Source organism: Catharus ustulatus, chromosome 2 (genome assembly GCF_009819885.2).
Source record: "Catharus ustulatus isolate bCatUst1 chromosome 2, bCatUst1.pri.v2, whole genome shotgun sequence".
NCBI lineage: Eukaryota > Metazoa > Chordata > Aves > Passeriformes > Turdidae > Catharus > Catharus ustulatus.
The window spans coordinates 36,354,847-36,376,974 of NC_046222.1; the positions used below are offsets into that span (position 1 = coordinate 36,354,847).

The window sequence follows — 22,128 nt, forward strand, 5'->3', positions numbered from 1 at the left end:
AAGAGATAAGCAAGTCAAAGGCCTGTGTCAAGAAGAGCACAGACAAGAAACCCAAAGAACAGAAACAGAAGTTTCTTCAGGACAATTATGCAGTTTCTTTTTCTTCAATTAGATGCAGCAAAAAAGGGCTGACTAAAAGAGACTAATGAGATCAAAGCCTTTCACAGTACATTGTATTCAAAACTCCAGAATTTCAAATACAAATTTAAAAGTCCATTTTCTTTTATTTTTAAGCAGGATATTTTTAGAACTGTATGTTACAGCCATGGTAAAATTTTTAACACTAATTTTGTCTGTTTTGTAGTGGCGTTCTCAATAAGTTTTAATGAATGTTACTTGTGTTGCATCAGCATTTATTTGTCATGCAAGAGTTGTTTATTTGTTTATTGAGCAGAGAGGGATGGAAATTAATACTAAATTAGACTGCGTACATATCCCCAGGCAATCACCCAGTCAAACCCTTGTTACTTATTCAGTCACAAATAACTATTATGGATCCATTTTTCCATATTGAAACAAAACCAGTTTCATGCACAGAACTCATTAATCTTTTGCCATTGTCTAGTGAAGGGGCCCAGATACCTAAATTTTATAAGGACTGCAGAAAAAAAGTCTGTTTCTCTCTGTTGTTCCTTCATGTTTCATCCCTCAGTAGCACTCATTTCCCTACAGAAATACTTCTCCCATTTCTTTCTCAAAACATGACAAATCTGATTAACAAGAACAAATAATACCCTCAAAGCTGCTATTTCTAATAGCTGAAGCTTGGTTAAATTTCTTAGAGACAGGAAGCATAGTAAGTGATTTAGTCATCTGAATTTAACTTCTTATAGGATTGGTATAGCAGAATTAAAATTAAGCCACAAGAGTTCTTCTGCTGTGATATTTTACATGTCTTTACAACGTGCTGTGACCTGCTTTTTGACCAATCCCTCTAATATTTACTATCTTTCAGAATGCTATGTCTTTCATTGTTGTCCCTGCCCATCGCAAGAGAGTTGGACTAGGTGATCTTTAAAGGTCCCTTCCAACCCAAACGTTTCTATGACTCAATCAATTTAGCTGGTGTCCTTCTATGTGACCATGGGCAGGGTGCTTCATTTTCCTAAGCCTCAGTCTCCCAGGTGGACAATGAGGATTATGGGCTCTCTCCTAATTCCTGCCTGTGCTGTGAGTGTGGCAGTGTTGACTGGTTGAGAGCTGTGTATTCTCACCTTTGAGAATGTACCTATAAAAATACCTAAAACAGACTGCAAATCCACCAGTGAGACCCAGCAAGGCTTTGTCTTTGCATTGCCTTGGAGACACACACTGGGTGTATATATACCCATGTATACCCATATATAATGACCCAGAGTCAGCTGACAAGGCTTGGACAAGGCCCATGATCTCTCCCTCTCCTTCTGCCTGGCTGTCGGGATATGAGAGGGTGTGGTCCAATTTACTGGGAAGAATGGTGCCGCAGCCTTGGCCCCATGGACGAGTGAAATTTGAATTTATTTTCCCCCAAATGCCACCAGGTGGCGGCCCAGGATCAGTAATGACAGCCTTTGGCTGAACTGTCAGAAAAAGTGGGGATAACAGGTTTTCCCTGTTTTCAGTTAATTGGAAATGTTTGAAAAATATCTCAGAAAGAGGGCTGATATTCCCAATGCTTCTGTGCAGAGAGAACACATGAATCCTACCTGAACCTTGAAGGTCAATTGAAGAATCATGGAAAATCTGTTTTAGATAGTAAAACATCACATAGCCCAAAAATGAATTTTTGTGTTGCACTCACAAGAAGACTGGGGTTCCTCCCTGAAAGGGTTTTCTTAAAATTCTGGTTTCTTCTGCCTATAATTAATTTCACTCCTTTAAGTCACCACCCAACAAAATATTTTTTTTCCCATTTCTGAATGTCTTTAAAATGAAGTAACACACACATCACCAATGTAAATTCATCTCATTAGTGGAATATATCCCTCCCCGTAGTGTTTTCCTCTTACTAAGTATATTGTAGCTATTATCAAGTAGCATTTTGAATTCTAATTGGCATTAATGCTTGATTTACTACATGTTCACACCCAGATTAATTTTCATCTCAGATACTTATACACCAAAGGAAACAGTTCAGAATATCAATGGAAAAATCATTTCCATTGTAGAGCAGCAGAAATGAGGTGCCAGTGTGTTAAATTATTTGTTTAAAATAATTTTGGAGGTCTGGGCCAAGTCTAGAGACTGCTTGAACTCAGACCTAATCCCAAGTTCTCCATCTGTTATGAGAATGCAGTCTTCAATAAAAATAAAATGTAATGTTCCTTGGTGCCATTCTTGCAGTTTTAAGTTCTACTTCCAATGCTAAGGGATATTTTTCCTATTAAAACAGCAATAGGAAACCAGTGTTGGTAGTCAAAACCACCTGCATTGGAACAAATTATTTCCATGAACCATATGCATAAAATGGCCACCCATTGTGCATACACCCTGACAGAAAGCAGTGCAAGTCTTATAATTTTAGGAAAGATGTACATAGTGAATACATTGCAATTTTTAGGGGAGATCCCTGGGGAGGCAGGAGAAGCAATATGGTCCTCCTCAAAGAAGAATTGGTACCTCATTTTCTGCATTACAATCTCAAATCAAAATCTTGATAAAACATCAGTTTTTCTTTTAGGTGTCCTAGCCTGAATGTTTCAAAGCATTTTCAGTGCCAAGTGGACAACTTTTTCAGGACCTAAAACAGAGAGAATTAGTTTACACATGAAAGTTCACCAGCAGAATTCAGATTTACAGTTTCATAGAAATAGTGCATCTTGCTCCTTGAATTCCTATGGCATTTCTTTTCAAATAGTTTTATAATTTTCTGTAAGGCTCTATCAAGTTGTAAACAAATGAGAGAATTACAGTGAATTAATAGGGATAGGGAGTTGACAGCAAGTATTTGCATTTGAATCTTAACTTTTGAAGTTGCTGAATTTCATGTCTTTGTGCAAGATTAAACCTCAGACTGAGATACTTTCATTTAAACATCTACATGTTTGCTGGGTGTCAGTTTGCCATTAATGTCAAAGGAGGCAAGAGAACAGTTCAGCTGGCCAACTGTGAGCTCTATAGAGCAGGCTGAACTTCTCTGTAAGCTATATTATCTGTATTGACTTTCAAGCTTAAACCTCGTGCATTCATATCTATATGTAGGTGATTTAAACTGCATCTCACATTTTATGTGTGTTTGCCCTTTTAATATATATTTGCTTTTTCAGCTAACATCGTGCTTCCTTAATCGCAAATAAAAGTAACATAAAATCGTGAACCATAAATGCAGTATTGGTTTTATTTCATTCTCCTGTAGAAATGCCTTATGTTCACAATGGCTGGGTGCAGCATGACTTGGAGCCTGAAAGTAGAATCAAGAGAAAAAATAGACTACTTGCTCTGGAGCAAGATGACTGCTCCCAGGCGATGCTTCCACAGGTTGCCTTAAGGGAATAAAACAACTTTTCTGTAGGGTGATTGCTCAAGAGCAGCCAGAAAGAGTAGACAAAGACTGCAGAGACACATAGTACTCTCCTAATACTTCCATTTCCTCTCTCATCTACCTGAATCAGGTGAAGGAAGTTAACCAAAGCATTCTGTGGGATTTTCCTGTTGATTCGGTGTAGTATCAGGAGGTACTCATATATGGGGAAAGACACTGTCTTTTTTCCTGTGCTGCTTTCTGAGAATTAAACAACTGTGGGTTGGGAAGGGGCTGGTGGAGATACTCTGTGGGGTTTCCTGTCACTTCTACATGACACTGTATAAACCTAGTTTACAATGTCAGTATTTGAGGATCTCACTTTAGTATCGTCTCTGGTGTTTTATACAAGGTTCTCTCTTGCAGAGGGTTCTTATATTAATCAGATTTTGTCTTGTGTCTGTGCATCGTCCTGCTGGTTTTTTGTTTGGTTTTTTGTTTTTTTTTTTTTTTTGTGAGACATTTGCTATCTCTTATGAACAGTTTAAATATTTCTTTGTACTTGGTTCTTCCCACACAACTCCTACCCACCTTCTCACTCACACCTGTGGCCAAAAATACAATATGCATTTGAAAAAAACAGAGCATTCTTTAATTCCTACTCCAAAATTTCCATATAGAGCAGGATAGAATGTAAGGACTCAGTGTTTACTTATAGCAAATATTTATACTTTATATTTGCTAGTTATATTTGAGCTTCAGATTTACTTCTCTTACTTTGGTACAGAGAAGCTTTCAGTTTTCTGATTTAAAATGGTTATTTTGCTCATGGTAAAAGCAGTAAAACTGCTCAGGGCAAATAGTGCATTTTGTTACCTAGTTACAAAACTAAAATAAATACCAAATACCATTTGGTTTTCCTTCTCAGATTTTATTTTTTTTTTCAAAATGCTGCTGTCTAAGAAAATGTTTGAAACATCACTGAAGGGCCTGGTATCTTTTCTCCATGGATCATCAGTTTGTCCCTCTTGTGTAATAGGGTCAGGATTGTAGCAGATATTCCCTTTGCCCTACAGGAATTGTTTGCAGAGCCACTGACCATGCTTTCTTCCCTATGGTGGTGTCAGTGGTAGAGACTGTCCTTGGGCATGGGACAGTCTATCAATTTCTCAGGCTTTTAGCTGCAATTTTCTACTGACTTCTGTAATGTTTTAACCTTAATCCTGCTTAATCAGTATGTTAACTATGTAAACCTGTTTTGTAGTAATGTATAAGAACACTGGTGCATATTGAAAATTTTAATACATAATCAGAACAGTGATTTAAATGAGTAGATCAGTGCACCTTACTGGAATCCTTAAAAGTAGAATTTGTTTGCAAATCAAACAAGAATTTGTTGCTAAACATACCTAAAGGAACAATACTGAATGGTAGGTGATAAATGTAATAGATCTGTAAAAACAAAACCTCTGGAAAGCAGCTGAGTGCACAGGCATTGTCATATGTTAATGGGATGACACCAACTAGAAGGACAGGTAGATTAAGCTCCTTAGAAATATTTAGTGGATTAATCTAAATTCAGGCTTTGCTCATGTTGGGAAGTACAGAGTGTATATAATCCTTCAGGCCCCCTCGGTAGCTAGCAGAAAAGTGTAGTCACTTCTGAGTACAACTTACTTGTATTTCTTTTCACATATTATAGAGAATTTGGCATAACTTCCCTTTACTAAAATAAATCCCATCCAAACTGACCAAACATTCATAATCATATATCAACAAATATAAGTCAGATAATTCTAGATTTTATTCTCATCAGTAAGGAAGAATAGAAACAATGAAACTCAGCGCGCCCTTAAGTAACCCTATAGTGTAGTGCAATTTTTGTGATTTTGTGCTGAAAGGGAAGGAGGAAGAAATGTGGACTTCAAAACCAGCTTGCTGTGCAGTCGCAGTTGTGAAACTCAAGTACAGTAATTTCACGATTATAAGCCGCACCATTTTGACTAAAATTTTGGTCCGAACACAAAGTGCAGCTTATAATCAGATGCAGCTTATATATGGACAAAGAATGAAAAGTTGCTGTTTTAGTTTGGAGGACAGGTGTCTGCTGAGAAAGGCAGGAGCTTCTGTTTGAAATGGAGAATGTAACCCCCCTCCCTCCAAATTATTACAGTTTTGAAATCAAGCAGCTCTCAGGCAAAGATATGGGAATTAGGAATAATGGTTCTTTACTAGGGAAATTAAAATAGAAATACAGTATTACAAAGAAACAAACTCCAAATCCTGACAAAGTCAGAGTACAACCTGACACCCTGTCAGGCAGGGTGTTGGTAGCAGTCCCATTAAATGGTGACTGCATCCTCTTACAGTGACAGATGTGATTCAGTTGGAGCAGTGCTCCTGTAGAAGGTGCAGTTTCCCTCCGGAGGTCCAGTGGTGATGTGGAGAAATCTGGTTTTTCTCTGGAGTCCAGTGGAGAAAGGGGCTCCCTTAATGTCCCAAAACCTCTGTTTTTATCTTGTAAGAAATGTTGGGCTCTTCCTCCTGGCTGGAGCAACTTCCAATGGGATGCAGTAATTTTTATCAGTCACACAGTGGGACTCAATGGCCATTAGCAGAAAATGACTCGCTGGAGGAAGGATGGGTTGTGAAAAGATAAAGAGCAATGGCCTACCTGGCTTCAATGGATGGTCCATTAGCAGAATATCTGCTGTTGAGATAAGGATCAATGCCCCCACCCTCAACAGATGGTGATAGAATAGATACCTTTTATCACACTCTGTATTGTAATGTGCGGCTTATAATCAGGTGCACCTTATGTATGGACAAAGAATGAAAAGTTGCCGACACCCGGAGATGCAGCTCATAATCAGTGCAGCTTATAATCATGAAATTACTGTAATCAACATTGAAACAGTGAAAGCTGAGTTAGTCACTGTGGTAATAAGAGCCCAAGTCTTGAAAATCTATAAATGTTAGGTAAAATCTTGGGGGGAGATTCAGAAGGGCAAGATGTAAAATGAGCTGTACTTTCAAGAATTAGAAAAGGCATCAAGAAAATATTTGATGGAAATAGAAAAGCAAGCAATAAATTAATTTCCCAAAGAATTGGAAGAAAGATTGTTTAAAAGTGAGACCATGAGAGTTCAAACCTTTAGTGATTTTTTACTGTTGTTGTTTTGTCTTTAAAAAGAGATGGATCCACAATTATCCAATTAGGACAGTTACGAAGAAACAGAAAAGTCTTTAAAGTGGACTTAGGGAAAATCAAATTAGAACTTAGACGAGGTAGATGTTGTAAACAGATGAAGTTAATTCTTGTATGCTTAAGGAACTATTAAATTCAGACCATTCATAATTTTATTCAAGAACTGAAGGAACATTAGGGAGTTTAGAACAGGCTGCCCAATTTTCAGGGAAAACTTCTGGGAGAAAGAATCAATCTATTTGGAGCTATTTAGAGAACAGCAGAAGAAGGAGTGATAATCCTGATGAATTTTTCAAGAATAAATTGTGAAATTTAATTTTCCTCCTGAAAGAATATTAGTCACAGAGATGAGGTCATAAATGTCATTTTACTGCAATCCTGCAGCCACTGTAATCTACCTATCAACATCTTCATAAAGTAGCAGGTCATAAGCCTCCCAAAAAACTAGAGAAAAGCAGAGAAAAGCAAAGATCTTGTCATGGCAAGATCTAATGAAAGATCAGCTGTTTAATAAAAAGCAGCTGTTTAATATAAGTTCAGATACAGCTGACAACGCTGGGAATTCTGGGGTTTGAGGGTGAGAGTTTATGTCTGTATGGGATCATCTGGGTGCACTAGGCTCTGCCTTTTCCAAATAAACTCAGTTTCACCTCTCACAATGCATGCAGACATATGTTCAGTACTCACTGTCATCATGATGAGCCAAAAACATTTCACAAAACTGAGACACCCGTGCAACTTCCCTGTACAAGAGAGATTTAAAGGTACAGAAGTCAACTGGGAACCTGGTGAAGAGAAGCTGGATGCAAACACTGATCTGTGCTCTTGAAAAGAATCTCTTCTATGTATTTAAAGAAATAGCTTTTTGAAAAGAACAAAGTCTCTTTTCCCATGAGGCTGTGGAGTTTACTCATGTCAGAAAAACCCTAGCATCCCGCTTGACAGTAAAAATTCATTTTAATGTGGTATGAACTGTGTCCATGTTAACATTTCCATCTGGAAATAGTCAATCTTGGGGATGAGAGCTGGTAGCAAACTGTTTTTCAGTGTTGTTGGTAAATATATCTAATCTGATGGCTGGAAGTGGAACTTAGACATATTCAGCCTCAAAATAAGAGGCATTTATTTTGTAATCAGGACAAGTGGTTGTATTTCCAGAGAAGCTCATAGATTTGCCACTTTGGAACTGCAAAATAAAATAGATTACTTTCAAAAATACAAAAGCTTAATGGTGATTCTAAGGGGGTGGGGAGGGGCGGGGAATTGCCGCCAGCATATTCTGGAATGCTGCATATACTGCTCCATAATTTCATCTCATTAATCTAGGAATTTGTCTTCCAGATAGATTTCTCTCTCCCCACCACAACTCCTCACCCACATCTTTCTGCAGTCTGTGACATACAGTGGAATTGTCTTCATGCAGTAACTGTTTCCTAGCTTAACTCTCACATTTCAAGCACATGATCAGGAGCTAATAAATTATACCAACAATTCTCTTGAATAAGGTACATCTTTTTTTCCCCAAGACTGTTAGCTATCAGACCTGTCAGTTCTGTGTCATACAGAGCTAGTAAATTGGCCTAGACTAGAGGCTGTATATGATTTCTGTTGTGATGAAATCATCAGTTACCTGTAAAATATTAATTTTACTATTGCCTCAATGAGTAGAAATGATTTCATGCCAGACTGCTTGCTCTTCAGCTGCTTATAGTTTAAGGAGGAGTGCACATTCAGTTCAAACATTCTGACTTGGCAAATTTTGGTGTAACACTGTCAAGCACAATTATATCACATTTGATACACTGAAGATTTGTAATGAGGTTTTCACCGCTCAATGTTGCTGCACTGCCAGGCTCACAGCAAAAAAGTGAAAGCCAAGCTGTTACTGCTGGACAAAATGGCTAAAATCCCTGAGCTTTATTCATACAGAGCTTTGCCTCAGGCTGGACCTTTGCCTTGTGCTCAAACTAACTAGTCTCCAGGAATCATTCTGCTCTGTTGCCCAGTCAGTTTTGGGTTTCTGAGTGATTAAAAAAATTATCATATGACACAAGCTACAAAGTAATAGAAATTGGCCATCCATTAAATAGAGTATTGAAGGGATATCTACAGTAGTTGTTGGAGGAGTTTTCTGAGATCTTTTTGAAAAAACAAGATAGATATGTCCTGAATCTGAACAAGCCAGCCACCAGAACAGTAACAAATGGAAAATCACTTAGAGAATACAAGAGCTATTTCCTTTCCACTGGTTATAAAAAACGTGGTTTTATTTGAGAGTGTGGAGCTTTGTCTATTGAAAGTGTCTGTGTCATAATCTTCATCTGTAGAACCACAAATGATTTTTGAATGTTGTGATTCAGGGAGTTTTAATATGAAATGTGAGCACTGAACATTTACTTACGTCACTCTAGTGAGACAATGTACCACTGAGCCATTGACACATTGCCTCATGGTCACTGGGTTGAGTCCAGTATGGATTTGCCATGGCACAAGCCAATGGCCATCTCACCTCTCGTGGGCCACAGTACCAAACTCTGGATGTGGAAATATAAAAAAACCTATCAAGCAGAGCTCAAGGCAATGATTTCAGTTTTTGAATTCATCTCTAACTCAGTGCTCAGGGTCACTTCTGTCGCTAAGCAGCCTCTAAAACTGTTTTGCCTTTTTATTTCAGTTCCCAAGTACCTATTTCTTGTTTGCTTCAGCTGAAATTAGGTTCTTATCATCTTTGAGGTATAAGGAACTTGTTAAAATGGAAACCTTTACCTCATTTCAGAAGCAAGACAGTTTCAATCATTATTTCTGCTTATACTATCCTTTGAAATTCAAATGTGAAGCAAAAACCCTGCAGCATTAAGAGTAATACTGAACAATGCTGGGTTAGTTATATCCATTCACTTATGCTTGCAAATGTGAGAATTAATTTAGGAAACAGTTACTGCATAAGGAAAAATACCTTTTAGATGTATATGGACTAAGGTATATGTAATAAATACTTCTAAAAGAGATATGTCTAAATGACCCTGGATGAGAGCGGAAAACAAGAAAATACAAATGCTGAAAACAGAATTAAAGAGGGATATTTCATAATGGCAGGAAAGTGAATGGAAGTAACAGTCGTATGAAAAGTAAAAGCTGTAGGAGGGAGGAGGGACAGTTTGATATTTTACCAATTCAGAATAGATAGCAGGAACTGCAAAGAAGAAAGAGTGTGTGAATGCTTGAAAAGATGACAGTGAGATCCATGAAATTAGGTGCTGGCAGGAATACAAGGGGTTTTAAGTGACCACACAGAAGGAGAAAAATGAAAAAGTAGCTACTAGATTTGAATTTAAGAGCTAATTATGAGCTCTCCATTTTAACAATTGTGAATATTCTTACTAAGAATTGTATTCGATGGATGTTTCATGTATAGAATGGATGGAAAATATTATTTATATTTAAGTCAGCTGATAGGCACTGGCCTGTGTTATTAGCTAGTATAGTACTCCTATAGGTATTTTTCACAGGTAATACCAGTTGGCTTAATATGCAAAAAGTAGGTGTTTCTTTGTCTCAACTTTGCCGTTTAGTAATATGACAAAATGTCTTGATCACCTTGTAGTTGCTGAATCACCTCCAGTTCAGGTTGGTACTTGAACAAGCTGATAGCTCTTTAGTGATCTGGATAAAATAATTTTCATGTTCATTAAGGCTCCAGTAAGTCCATGTGTACTTTTCATAAGCTGTCATTTACTTCTTAAGCTAGTTTTATTCATTAAATTAGTTTTGAGAAATTCTGGTGGAATCGAGGGGAAATGGTTCTTAAGATGTCATTCATTGAAATTATTTCAGTCTCATAGTTTGCAAATCTGGCATCATTCATAAAAGCCACAATCACATGGGAAGCAGATCTTGTACCAGAATTTTGATACAGTTTGGATTAAAATCTAGGTCTTTGCCTATGATTTTAGCCTTAACAGGTGCCATTTAGAATGATTCATGTGGTCTAGTGAGTCATAAATCTTGTTGGTTCCTACTGTAAAAGGCAGTGTATGCAAGACACCTCTTCAAGAACATAATATTATTTTTTTCTGCTCCAAATATGATTTGATATCTCCTTCTTTTGGCTTAGCTGCCTCCTTAAAGTTCCTGGCAGAAAAAGGCATGCTACAGCTCATACCCGCACAGTGGTTCCTGTTTTCCAGAGAGAGTTTCCCTCTAGAATGTCTAGCTCCTCAGAGCATAAAGACCAGCTTACCAGAGACAAAAATTGTAATTCTAAGGTAGCCAGACAAGGAGAATTGAAAAGGTCATGGAAATTGCTGGCCCATAAAAACAGAGAAGGAGGGTGCTGGGCATGGAAAACATCAGATGGGACATGATCCTATGTTTTCAGCAGAGTTCAGGATGAGAAAACCACTGTGTTTCTCTGTGCAGCGCTTACTAAACAGTAGCAAGTGTAGGCTCAGAACAGATCAGAATTGAGAAAAGCAATAAATCTAGCCTGAAAAACAGCAGAAGCTCAGCTGGAGATTGGAGACTCCCCCATGCATTTGTTCTTTCTTTCTTTCTTTCTTTCTTTCTTTCTTTCTTTCTTTCTTTCTTTCTTTCTTTCTTTCTTTCTCTTTTTTCCTTTCTTCCTGTCTTCCTTCCTTTCCTTCCTTTCCTTTCTCTCCTTCTCTCTTTCTCTCTCTCTTTCTCTCTTTCCCTCTTTCTCTCTGTAACCCTTTTTTTCAGTAGCAGGTCAAAGACTGTCCCATATCAGCATTTCCCCTGCTGGGTGCCACCCCCACATCCAGGTCCCAGAGTGTCCATGGTGCTGAGCCCACTTTACTTCCACAGCTCTTCCAGCAGCACCCAGCAGAGCCTTGGCCTCAGGATGTGTGGCCTTTGCCTTGCAAAAAGCTGCTGAAAGGTTGTACTTTGGCAGTATGTCCTGGTTTCTTAGAACTGTGCTTTTGGGTGGACTGTATCAGTTGTCAAGAGCTGTGGGGGCCATTCTGTGGAATGCTTACTCCTGCTTGTGAGGGTCAGCTTCCTCACACGTGTTCATGGCAGATCATCCCTAATGGATTTTTTCTCAATGTTCCTTGTTTTATATTCCCAGTGACTAAACAGGACTGCTGGGGAACATGGCCCAGCTTTCCTCTCATGTCTTGAGAATGTGCTTGAGAATACTTAATTTTGATGTGCAGAATTAAGGCAGATAAATAGGGTTCTTTGTATCTTCCCTTAGTGCAAACAGTGGGAATTCTGGCTGTAAACAGTTGTCATTATTCAGACTTCTGTCTGCTTTTTCAGTCACAAGAAGTTCTTATGTTATAATTTCAACAAATAGAAGAATTTAGACAGAACCTGAAAACACTGCTCTGTTGTTTGTTCCCTGGTAAAAGAATGCCTTCCTTCACCTTTTAATTTATTGTATGAAAGTCTGTACTACATCAGTGACAACTTAAAGAAGAAATGAAAAGAAACCACTTATGTTTCCACCCCAGTGAAAGAATGTGTTTTTCCTTTCTTTTCCAATCCAACAAGGTGTTCCCAGTATTCATTTAACCACAGTACAAGGTGGCCTAAAGAAAGAAATGGCTAAATAAACCAGATTATTCTGCTACCTTCTGTTCACTTTCATGTTCACTTTCTAGAAGCCAACCGGACTGCAACAAGTCTGTTCAGAATACAATCAAATTTCTGCTATATGGGCCACTCAAATATTTTAGAGGGAATATAACTCTTCCCTCTTCACTACCTCTAAAAATTTTAGAAGAGATGAATCTATGCCAAAAGGAAATCTGATCTTTCAGTTCAGTTATGATTCAGTATTAAATTAAGAACTTCATGCTTTATTTTGTGTCAATGAATGCAAAGGCCCAGTAATTACTGTTGTTGCATCTTTTTCTCCATCTCAGTTTAGTTCTGACCGTAGTTTTCAGCTCTGATCTTCTGTTGCAGCACTCCTTCTGGTTTGTAAGCTTGAACTGCTTTTTGCCAGTTCAAAACATGCAGAAGAGACAGACTTTGGTATAAGCTGCAGGCTCTTCTTATTTCCATTATGTCAAATTCATTTTGAAGTTAGGCATCAGAAATTGTGCAGTCAAGTTCATTCTGGGCCAGGACATCAGGGCTGTGCAGTCAGGCTCAGAACAGCTACTTTGTTTATTGTATAATACATTCTAAAGGAAGCAAGTCCATTTATATGAGGGAAAAAAACCACCAAAAAAAAAACTAACAACCAAAATACCTTTTAAATTTATTAAACTTTCCTGCACACATTTGCTCCTTTATCTGATTTTTAAAAATTTTCTTTTACTGATTATTCTTCACATAAATTATGTTAAATTAATTAAAAGAAGTAATTTTAATCAGATTTAACAATTTGCAATGAAGTCATATCAGGGGAAAATGTCACTGCGCACAGTTATTATGAGACATTAAATTAAGATATTGTTTTGAAGGAAGAGGCAAGACAGAGTGTTATTTATTTTATTCTCTCCAAATTCTTATTCGTTTTGGTCTGATGGTAAAAATTTGATTGAAATATATAAACTGATGGTGCCTCTAATCAAGATTTAATGTTGCTATGTAAGTATACTGGTTTTCAGCTAGAGGATTTGGGAGTTGATTATATTTGCTTTTAAATAAGGGAAATGATACCCAGAAATCAAGTTAGCATCTACTCTTCTTGTTCTTCACAAAGTCAGACTCAATTATAAGTAATTTCTAAATTTAATACCTATTATCCTAGAGTGAGATTCTGTCACTGTTGGTGAATAAAATAGCATGTAAACAGAACTCTCCTGCTCTATTTGGTAATGGATATTTGAAATTTCTTTTGTGCAGCAGTGTGTCTTCAAGAGGGAGATTGCTGTTTTGGCAACCTAATGTGGTCAGGTCATTTACCTGTTAAACATTGCTTAATCTGGTTTGCCTAGCTTGATTATGACCTAGATAAAAATTGCAGGAGATAAAATTTATGTGTTATTTTTTCTCTGACAATTCTTTTCCTTGCTCTTTTGATTTCAGCCACTCAGGCCTCTAAGCCTTCCTCAAGTGTCTATCCCCACCTATATCCTAACAGAAGAGTGAAATTAATTTCAGGGAAATTCTTTCACTACAATGTGCTGTGTTTGTAACTTAGGCAATCATTTCTTCTAGAACAAGGGTGCAAAGGTCAAAAAGCAGTCAACTGGTATTTCAGTGGCTTCTTGTTTTTCTATGAAGAAGTGAAAAATATTTGTAAAACAGCTTCAGTGAAATTCCTGTCTTAGATTCACAGTCTTTATTGGTTATTAGGATTATACTTATTGGCTCACATAGACATAGAGCTATTGTTTCTATAGAAGAGAGGAGAAGGAGAATAAGCATTTGATTTCCTTATTCTTTCATGCACTCTCCCCTTTTATCTATAGAGACATTATTGGGATTCATTAATGATGTTTAAATTATCTGTGCTATTAACACTACTTTACAGACCACCACAATGTTTTCCTGAATTACTTAAGAAATTACTTAAAAATTACTTCATCCTCTCAAAACTAGTCTTTGGGCTTAAGCCTGAACACTTTTTTTTTCCTTGGGACCTTCTAGTGCTCTCCAGGTGACATAATCCATATCCATCTCCCCAGCTCAGGAGCTCAGGAATTCAGGAGTGTTCCTTTAAGCTTTTCTTCAGATCATCCTATGCTTTGTGGGACTCTCTCAAGGACTCCAGTTATCAAAGGGAAAATCACACAGATAAAAACTAAGTTCTCTCTTAAAGGAAGGGTTACTTGGCTTCAAAGCTGTCTTCTTCATACACAGAATCAAGGCTGATGTTTCCTTTATGTCATTATATAGGTACTGTTCTTAAATTTAGGAATTCTGCTCACACTTCACAAAACTGTGACTATAGTGCTCAGTTATTGAGTAATTGTACCACAGTGCTGGTACATCTGTGCTCAATGCAATGCAGCATGATGTGTACAGTAATTTCACGAATACAAGCCGCACGGACTATAAGCCGCATCGCTGGGTGTTGGCAAATATTTCGTTCTTTGTCCATAAATAAGCCGCACCTGAGTATAAGCCGCTCTGTCATTCGCAGCGAGGACCCGCATGCAACAAAGTTGCCAAATGGTAACAGAACCGCGGCAGGGCAGGGTTTACTGGCTCAGCTGAGGCTGCGCAGGCTCGGCCCGCTTGGGGCTGCCGACGGGGCCAGGTGGCCCAACTCGGCGCTGCCGCTCGGCGGGGCCACTCGGGGCCGGCTGCCGCTGCCATTGGGCTCGGTCACCCCGGCCCGGCGCTGCCCCGCGGTGGCAGGCAGGTACGGAGCTCCCCTGCACCCGCAGCCACAGGCAGGGAAGGAGCCGCCCCGCTTAACCCACAGGCCGCGGGGATGGCAGCACGGGGCCCCCCATCTCTCCCCCGGGCTGTGGCAGAGGAGGGAAGGAGGAAGCTCTCCCTCCTCTCTCCCCGCCCCCCGTGCTGCCTGCAGGGAGCCAGGCTCCACCCGCGACGCAAAAGAGTAACAATTTGTAACAATTGCAAAATGCTGGCTTTTGCTCGACTCGGTACCTTGGTTTCCACTTCTGGGGGTAGAAATGTCAGAAAATTATTCACATATTGGCCGCTCCTGAGTATAAGCCGCATTTCTGGTGTGGGAGCAAAACTTTAGTCAAAACGGTGCGGCTTGTATTCGTGAAATTACTGTAATAACACCATCACTGAGAAAAAGTAGGGAACAGCACCTCTTTTTCTACAGCAGTACCCTAATTTGTGTTCCTTACAAGAAGCTTCTATTCTCAACAGGGGTTGAAAAGTCCTAGCTGACATAATCTTCCTCTTTAGGTATTTTCAGTGTTGTAGATTAAAATATGGTAGATTTTTATGACACTGAAAATTGTGTTTCTCTCCTTTTGTTCTTTTAGAATGTACTTAATTATTGCTCTCTAGGGTCATATATTCCTAGACTGAATTTTATTGTTTCCCAGAGGTTTCAGTACACAACTTTAATGAAAACTTTTGAACCTTTGGCTCATTTTTTTGAAAGCTTCTCCCAGCCATTAGAACATCCCAGGGAGATGGGACAACTTAGGACTCCTGTGTTAAATTATGAAATTTATTATGTTATATTTTCCCCATGCTCATATTTTCTGTCTACAGTTGACAATTCCACAGCATCATGCAGTCTTCTGGATTAGAAGCTGTCGTATCTCCTGGGCTTTACGTAATTTCTATCACAAATTAGTTTTTCTAAGAGTAATAGTCTATATGTCGTTTGCATACTAGTAAGGACTAGATTTTGTCATGCAAATAAGGAAGAAATTTTTTATTATGACAGTGGTGAGACACTGGCACAGATTACCCAGAGAGGTGATGGGTGCTCCATCCCTGGAAACATTCAAGGTCAGGATGGACAGGACTCTAAGCCACATGGTCTAGCTGGAGATTTCCCTGCTCATTGCAGAGGGGTTTTAAAGTTCCCTTCCAGCCCAAACTATTCTATCACTATGCGTTTCATGGTAAATAATAATTGTGTTCTCAAAACATCATATTCTCTAAATTTTGATGAAAGACAGCAAATTAAGATGGGCCAGTTTCTAAACATTATTGACCCAAATAAATGTATTCAAAACAGACTCAATAGCTGTTACTTTAAAAGTTCCATGGAATCAAATTTATTTTAGTAATCCTTTAAAAGAAGTTAAAATTCAAATTATAAAAAAACATTTTTTAAAATATGTGCTTAACCGTTTTTCAGTAGTATTTGGTAAACATAAACACTAATATTTGCTACAGCTGAGATTTTTGGTCTAGTGTTTTAGCATGTTTTCTTCATATGGCATGGTTCTCTTTCCTCTCCCTGCCCTTTATTTCTGTTTGTTTTCTTTTCTTCAATAATCAGAATTTTCTTCAATAATCTGTCCTGCTGAGGTTGTTACATGTCAAAAGTTTCTTGTTCTTCACTAAAATATAAAGCAGAAACCCATAGAAATGAGAAGAAAGATAGATAAATACATAAATAAACAAATGCATACAAACATACATACATAAATAAAAGAAATTTCACGTACTTCAGTACAGCCAGACATTAATGCTCCCACTGGAAAGCAGGATTCGAGTTATTGGAGCAGTTAATAAATCTGTATGTGAATTCTGTATCTTCCTTGGGATACTGCTGTATCACAAATACAAATCCAAAGAGTTCTGAAACTGCCCCTGAGGTTTAGGGGTCTATTTCCTGCTTTGTTTTACTCTATTCCTCTTCCATTTCTTGTGAAGCCAAAAATGGTTAAGAGAAAGAAACCAGAGTTGAGGAAGCTGTGTCTGATAGCAACTCCATTGCTGTCCTGTGCAACATACAGGATATTTCCAGGCAATAGGGTATGCCTGAACAGAAAACACTAGATGGGTTTTTGCTCCATAGTTCTGCAGCCAACAGCTTTTGTTAGACACACTGTATGTATCTCTGGTTTTCCTGATGCTACTGACTGGGCCTGCAGAGTTTGACTGAAGGAGCAGCTTCCTTGCCGGCAGTATTCTTCAGTGACCTTCAAGCATCACAGAAAATTTATCTTTTGAACCCAATATGTCAAGTGATACTGCTTGATGGAGAGATAACCAGAAATGTAAACTCAGTAGAGCAGGAGACACCCAAAAACAGCAGTCAGAGAGCCTGCATGGATAACACGGTCAAATGATGCGGTGAGTGGTACTGGGGCGCGTTCTCTCTGCTGGTCATAGGAAGTTTCCTCTCAGCCTTTTTGATTTTGTACTTTGCTTCTGCATCTGGACATTCATCTGACCTTTACATCCATGGGATATTTATGGTAGAACCGCACTTCTGTCTCCCTGCCTCGCGTCCAGCCACTCACACGCATTGTTGTCTTCATTCCCTGCACAGGTGAACGGCATTGATCTCCGAGGCGCCACCCATGAGCAGGCTGCAGCTGCGCTCAAGGGAGCGGGGCAGACGGTCACCATCATAGCACAGTACCAGCCAGAGGGTAAGTGGAATGACCACCTGCAAGGCACGTGGCAACAGAGGAATGCTCTGGGGCCACTCATTTAACAGCATGAGGCTGCTGTAGATAGTGAGTTTCCCAGCTATCGTCAGCACTCATCTGGAATGAAAATTAAAGTGACAGTTCCCGAGGAAATGGCTGTATTTTTGTCACAGGCTTGGCTTTTAGAAGTGTTTTATGCAACTATAAGAGTGCTCCTTAAGTGTGCATGTAATAACACAGTAATCGACACTTAGTTAATAATTTTATTCTCATTAGTGCTCATTTTATGTTCTTTTCTAGTCTGTTCCTGGAAATAGGTAGTGCAAAAGGTAGGTTAAGAGAGAACAGAAATGCCAGGAAGATCTGACATTGCTTCAAACAATCAGGTTGGAATTAGACAAGGATAAATGCTTCCTGCAGAATATGTAGAGCTTCCCGTTATTACTTTTGGATGACAGCGTCCTTGTACCTTCAGGCAATTAGGCCTGGATAATAACTACTCATTAGAGAAAATGACGGCTTTCTAAATAAAAGCATCCGCAGGAAATTCAGGAAAATATAAGACATTTAAGGTGGGATGCATCTCATTCAAATTTTGCTGTCTAATATTTATATTTCTAGAGGTTAGGCTAGTTTCAGTGGGCAGAAGTAGGCATTGATTGGAGTCCAGAGTCGTCCATGGGCAGTGACCAAATGACTATGAGGTTCTCCAGGAGTTTGTGAGAGGAATTCCTTCTGATTGGAACTCAAGGTGGTTTTCCTCTTCAGTAGTTGTTCCTTTAAAGTCTTTGCCAGATTAATTCAGCAAGTACAAGTGTCTGTGAAGACTTGCTGGTACCATGTTATCATTTTTCAGGAAGCAGTTCTAACTCATTTCACAAGTTGATTCTGCCTGATTGTGCCCAACCTAGGAGAAGTGTAGGTCTCATAGGTTCTAGTAACATGCTCACTCAGTCAGGGATTTTTAGGGAAGATGAATTAGTACTTCCAGAATTTAACCAATAGGATACTTTCTTTCATTTCTTTGGATCCTGATGATAGCACTCAAGTAGAAAAACAGCTTCTATTTTAGTCAAACGTACAATTGTGCTTCAGATCTGGAATCAAGCATCCATTTATCATTTATCTGTATTTGAGTAACCAAACAGAATAAATTAGGCCATAGTAAGAAATGGGCAGATGAGAGCAAATTGAAAGTATCCACCTTTAGTTGAATAAATGGAACATATTAATATAAAAATGCATGAGTAATAATCAGGGTTATTTGAAAAAAAGTATTGAAAAGCAATTCCATTACAGATAGAGATTCGCACTGGGCTCTGAAGGAAACGATGTTCCTATTAGTTCCAGCAATCTTGTTTGCTGTCTGGTGATTTTACACTGCAATTATCACCATGGTGTCTGGGTACTTGTAGCAATCACTGGCTTGTCACAGTTGTTCCATGGCATTGTTAATACACAAAAAAAATACATCACTTGACAGCTTTTTCCTATTAGAATTGAACTTCTAGTTGACATACTTGTACCCTGCATTTTAGCAGCTTGGTCCTGTGTCAAGTTCAGTTCTGGTGAACATACAATTCAAATGATGCTGATGAAATCCATCAGGTATTATACTGGATATTTATTCCATTTTTCCCATGCCATTGCTCCATTCACCAAAACCCCTGTTGAGGGCAGACTAGTCCCAAATGTATTGCTTCTCCTCAGTGAAGCAATGCTAGTTTTCTGTTTCAGCCAAATATCTCAAAACACACACTACAAAGAGTGAAGTTTGTGAAGAACAGGGCTCAAATTTTTTCTTTTCATAGTAAATTATTGAATCTTTTAAGGTAGCGAAGGTATTTTATAGTTGTCCGGCACGTGTTATGTTACAGCTGAAATATTTCATTCTAATCTGAGATTCTGATTAATGCAAACTGCATAAATCAGATGTAAAATAGAAAAAAATTTTCCTGAGAAATTCGTAACAGCAAAGAAAGATGAAAAGCGTTTTAAAGAGTTAAGTATCCTTCACAGAGAATTATTTAAAGATTTATAGGTTATACGGAAAGACAAACACACTAATGAGAATAAATACTTATTTCATTCTAAAGTTATTCCATAACTCTTTTTGTCCTGTATTTGAAATTTACACCTGAATCCTTATCTTGTTGCATATATTGGAACATAGTCTTAAAATAGTCTTAAAACTGTACAACTGTGCTTCCCTCAGGGGCTTCTCACTTTTAAATGCTTCCAAATCTAGTAAAGTACATAAGCTAAGTTGGCTGGTAGCTTGTTTCTTTCATTTTCACACTGGAAGTTCTGAGTTGTTACTACAACTTCCGGTTTTTCTGGGGAGATCCAAGAATAGCCACTACAAATGTTAACCAGTACATTTTTTAATCTCTTACAGATTATTAAACTATTAGATGTCATTGCAAAAAAAAAAAAAAATCAATGAACCCTTTAGCTATTGATATTTCAGGTATTGATTGATGATGATAGAAGTACAAGTCAATACTGTAAGTGAGCTGGTGATTAGCAATTAAAATTATGAGTAGAAAAAGCTTACTTTTATGCATTCAAGGAAGGCTTCCTGTATGCGTATCTTGGTATTTTCTCTAAAAAATTAAGAGTATGCTATGCTGTAGGAAGAAAATTGGGTGAATACTATAGAAACAGCTTTCAAAGTTGTAATGTCCCTTTCCTTGTTTCAAAGAGAAATCCCATATGAACTTCCTTCGCATTTACTTGTAGAGACTTGGCAATAAATCTCATACGAATGGTAACTCCTAGCAAAACAAAAAACAAACCCTAGTGCTTGCCATCAATTTGAATAGCTTTTCCCATCAATATTGTGGCGCTTTTTTTGGTCATCCTGTTTGGAATGCCCGAATTCAGAGATGAGTTCAGACAAAACAGAATAGCATCACAATATTTTTTTGAATGCTGTCAGATCTGTGGTTGGTGATGGTGCTCATCTGAATCACGCTGCTCATCACTCAGATGGAAGTAGTCTCAGTGAAAATGCTTAGAAGAGCACAGATACTGTGAATAAAGGGAGAATAGAAGAAACAAACAGTGATTTCATGCAAAGTTATTTATTGGGGAAAAAGGGGTAGTGTAAATGGAGAACCAATTCCTCAGTTCTTCTGCTCTTCAGTCCCTTTTTTCCTCATTTACATTCACCACTTTTATTTCTCTCTTCTCTCTGAGAAACAGACAAGGTAAAGTATTATGAAAATCCAAACAGAAATGTAAATTCTGTGAACAAAAGTATGCATAAATAACTAAGAGCAAGAGGAAAACAAATCACAGAAATTTTTAAAAATCAGAGCTTAGCAATAGAAGTACATGTTAAGGAACAGCCCATAACTCTGGGCTTTTTGAGTGGTTCCTTACTTTTATTTTAGAAACTGAAAATAACCTGTGTACTGTATGTTATGTGCACATGTATTGTGTAAATGGAGTACAATTAATGTTAAGCATCATGATCTCAATAATCATGCAGTTCATATGGAGGTTTGCTGATGTATTCAGTCTACACTAACTAATCCCTGCAGGCTTCAGAAAGACAACTTTTCATATTCTTGTGAAACTCATATCTTCTGCACATGGTTGATACGAAATCAAAGATAATTTAAGGACCAAAAGCTACTTAGAACAAAATTAGAAGACAAACCAATCACATATGTTTAGCTTTGCAGTCCAATTTTTTAATAATCAGAAGAGTTTCAATTTTCTCCACAGCTTAAGAACTCTCAGATATCTTTTAAAATATTGCACAGATATAAAGTAAATGCAAAATAAAACCTGAGCCTGGAAAATAATCTTAGGATGGAACAGTGTGTCCATATTAAACAAATAGGTAGAAATTAAAATGAAAATATGCCACATAGGAAAACATATTTTGCACTTCCAGGTCTTTCTTCAGGACACATTTTGCTGTTTAATGGCAAAAGTTGCACGTACAGCCCATTATGGAAGGAGTTAAAAAAAACAAACTTTTTTTTTATTTAAGCAAAAATATGTTTTTAAAGAAAAGGGAGCTTTCGTTGAATTAGTGACAATTTGTCCTGAAAGACACAGCTTGGGAGTAGGGACAGACAAGAGTACTAGTCTCCTAATAAAGCTGCTAAAAAGCTTTAGTGCACATTTTAGTCTCAAAAAGCTCATGTTCCTTTCCCCCACAGCAGTGTGAAAAGGTGAAGTGTAGCCTTAAGATTTTTTCAAAATATTCTGTGTCAGTGGTCTGCAAGCGGAGCTGTGCTGCATTGCAGTACCTCTGCAGCTATTGCCTCACATAAGTCCCTGGAAAAGTGTTAAACCAATTGGAAGTTTCATGTGCTTTCAATCTTTCAAGCCAGCCAATTAACCAGCTCTCTTAGCAGCTTGCATACAGGGAAGATGTTCATTGATTACAGTTTGATTAGAGCAGCTGACACTGAAGAAGTTAAAAAGTTATTTCAGGGAAAGAATTTGTGCTTTATCTCTTTCTGAGTGAGCTGCTGCTCGATGCCTGTTGT

At 38.1% G+C, this 22,128-nt stretch overlaps 1 protein-coding gene across 23 annotated transcripts in view; it reads left to right on the forward strand.

Annotated features, from left to right (window-relative positions):
* DLG2 (discs large MAGUK scaffold protein 2) overlaps window positions 1-22,128 on the forward strand; it is a 1,022,753-nt gene that overhangs the window by 801,930 nt on the left and 198,695 nt on the right. For all 23 annotated transcript variants that reach the window (XM_033052881.2, XM_033052884.2, XM_033052883.2 and 20 more), the window contains one exon: window positions 17,515-17,617. In XM_033052881.2, the coding sequence (XP_032908772.1) occupies window positions 17,515-17,617 (103 nt within the window). The remainder of the gene's footprint in view (window positions 1-17,514; window positions 17,618-22,128) is intronic.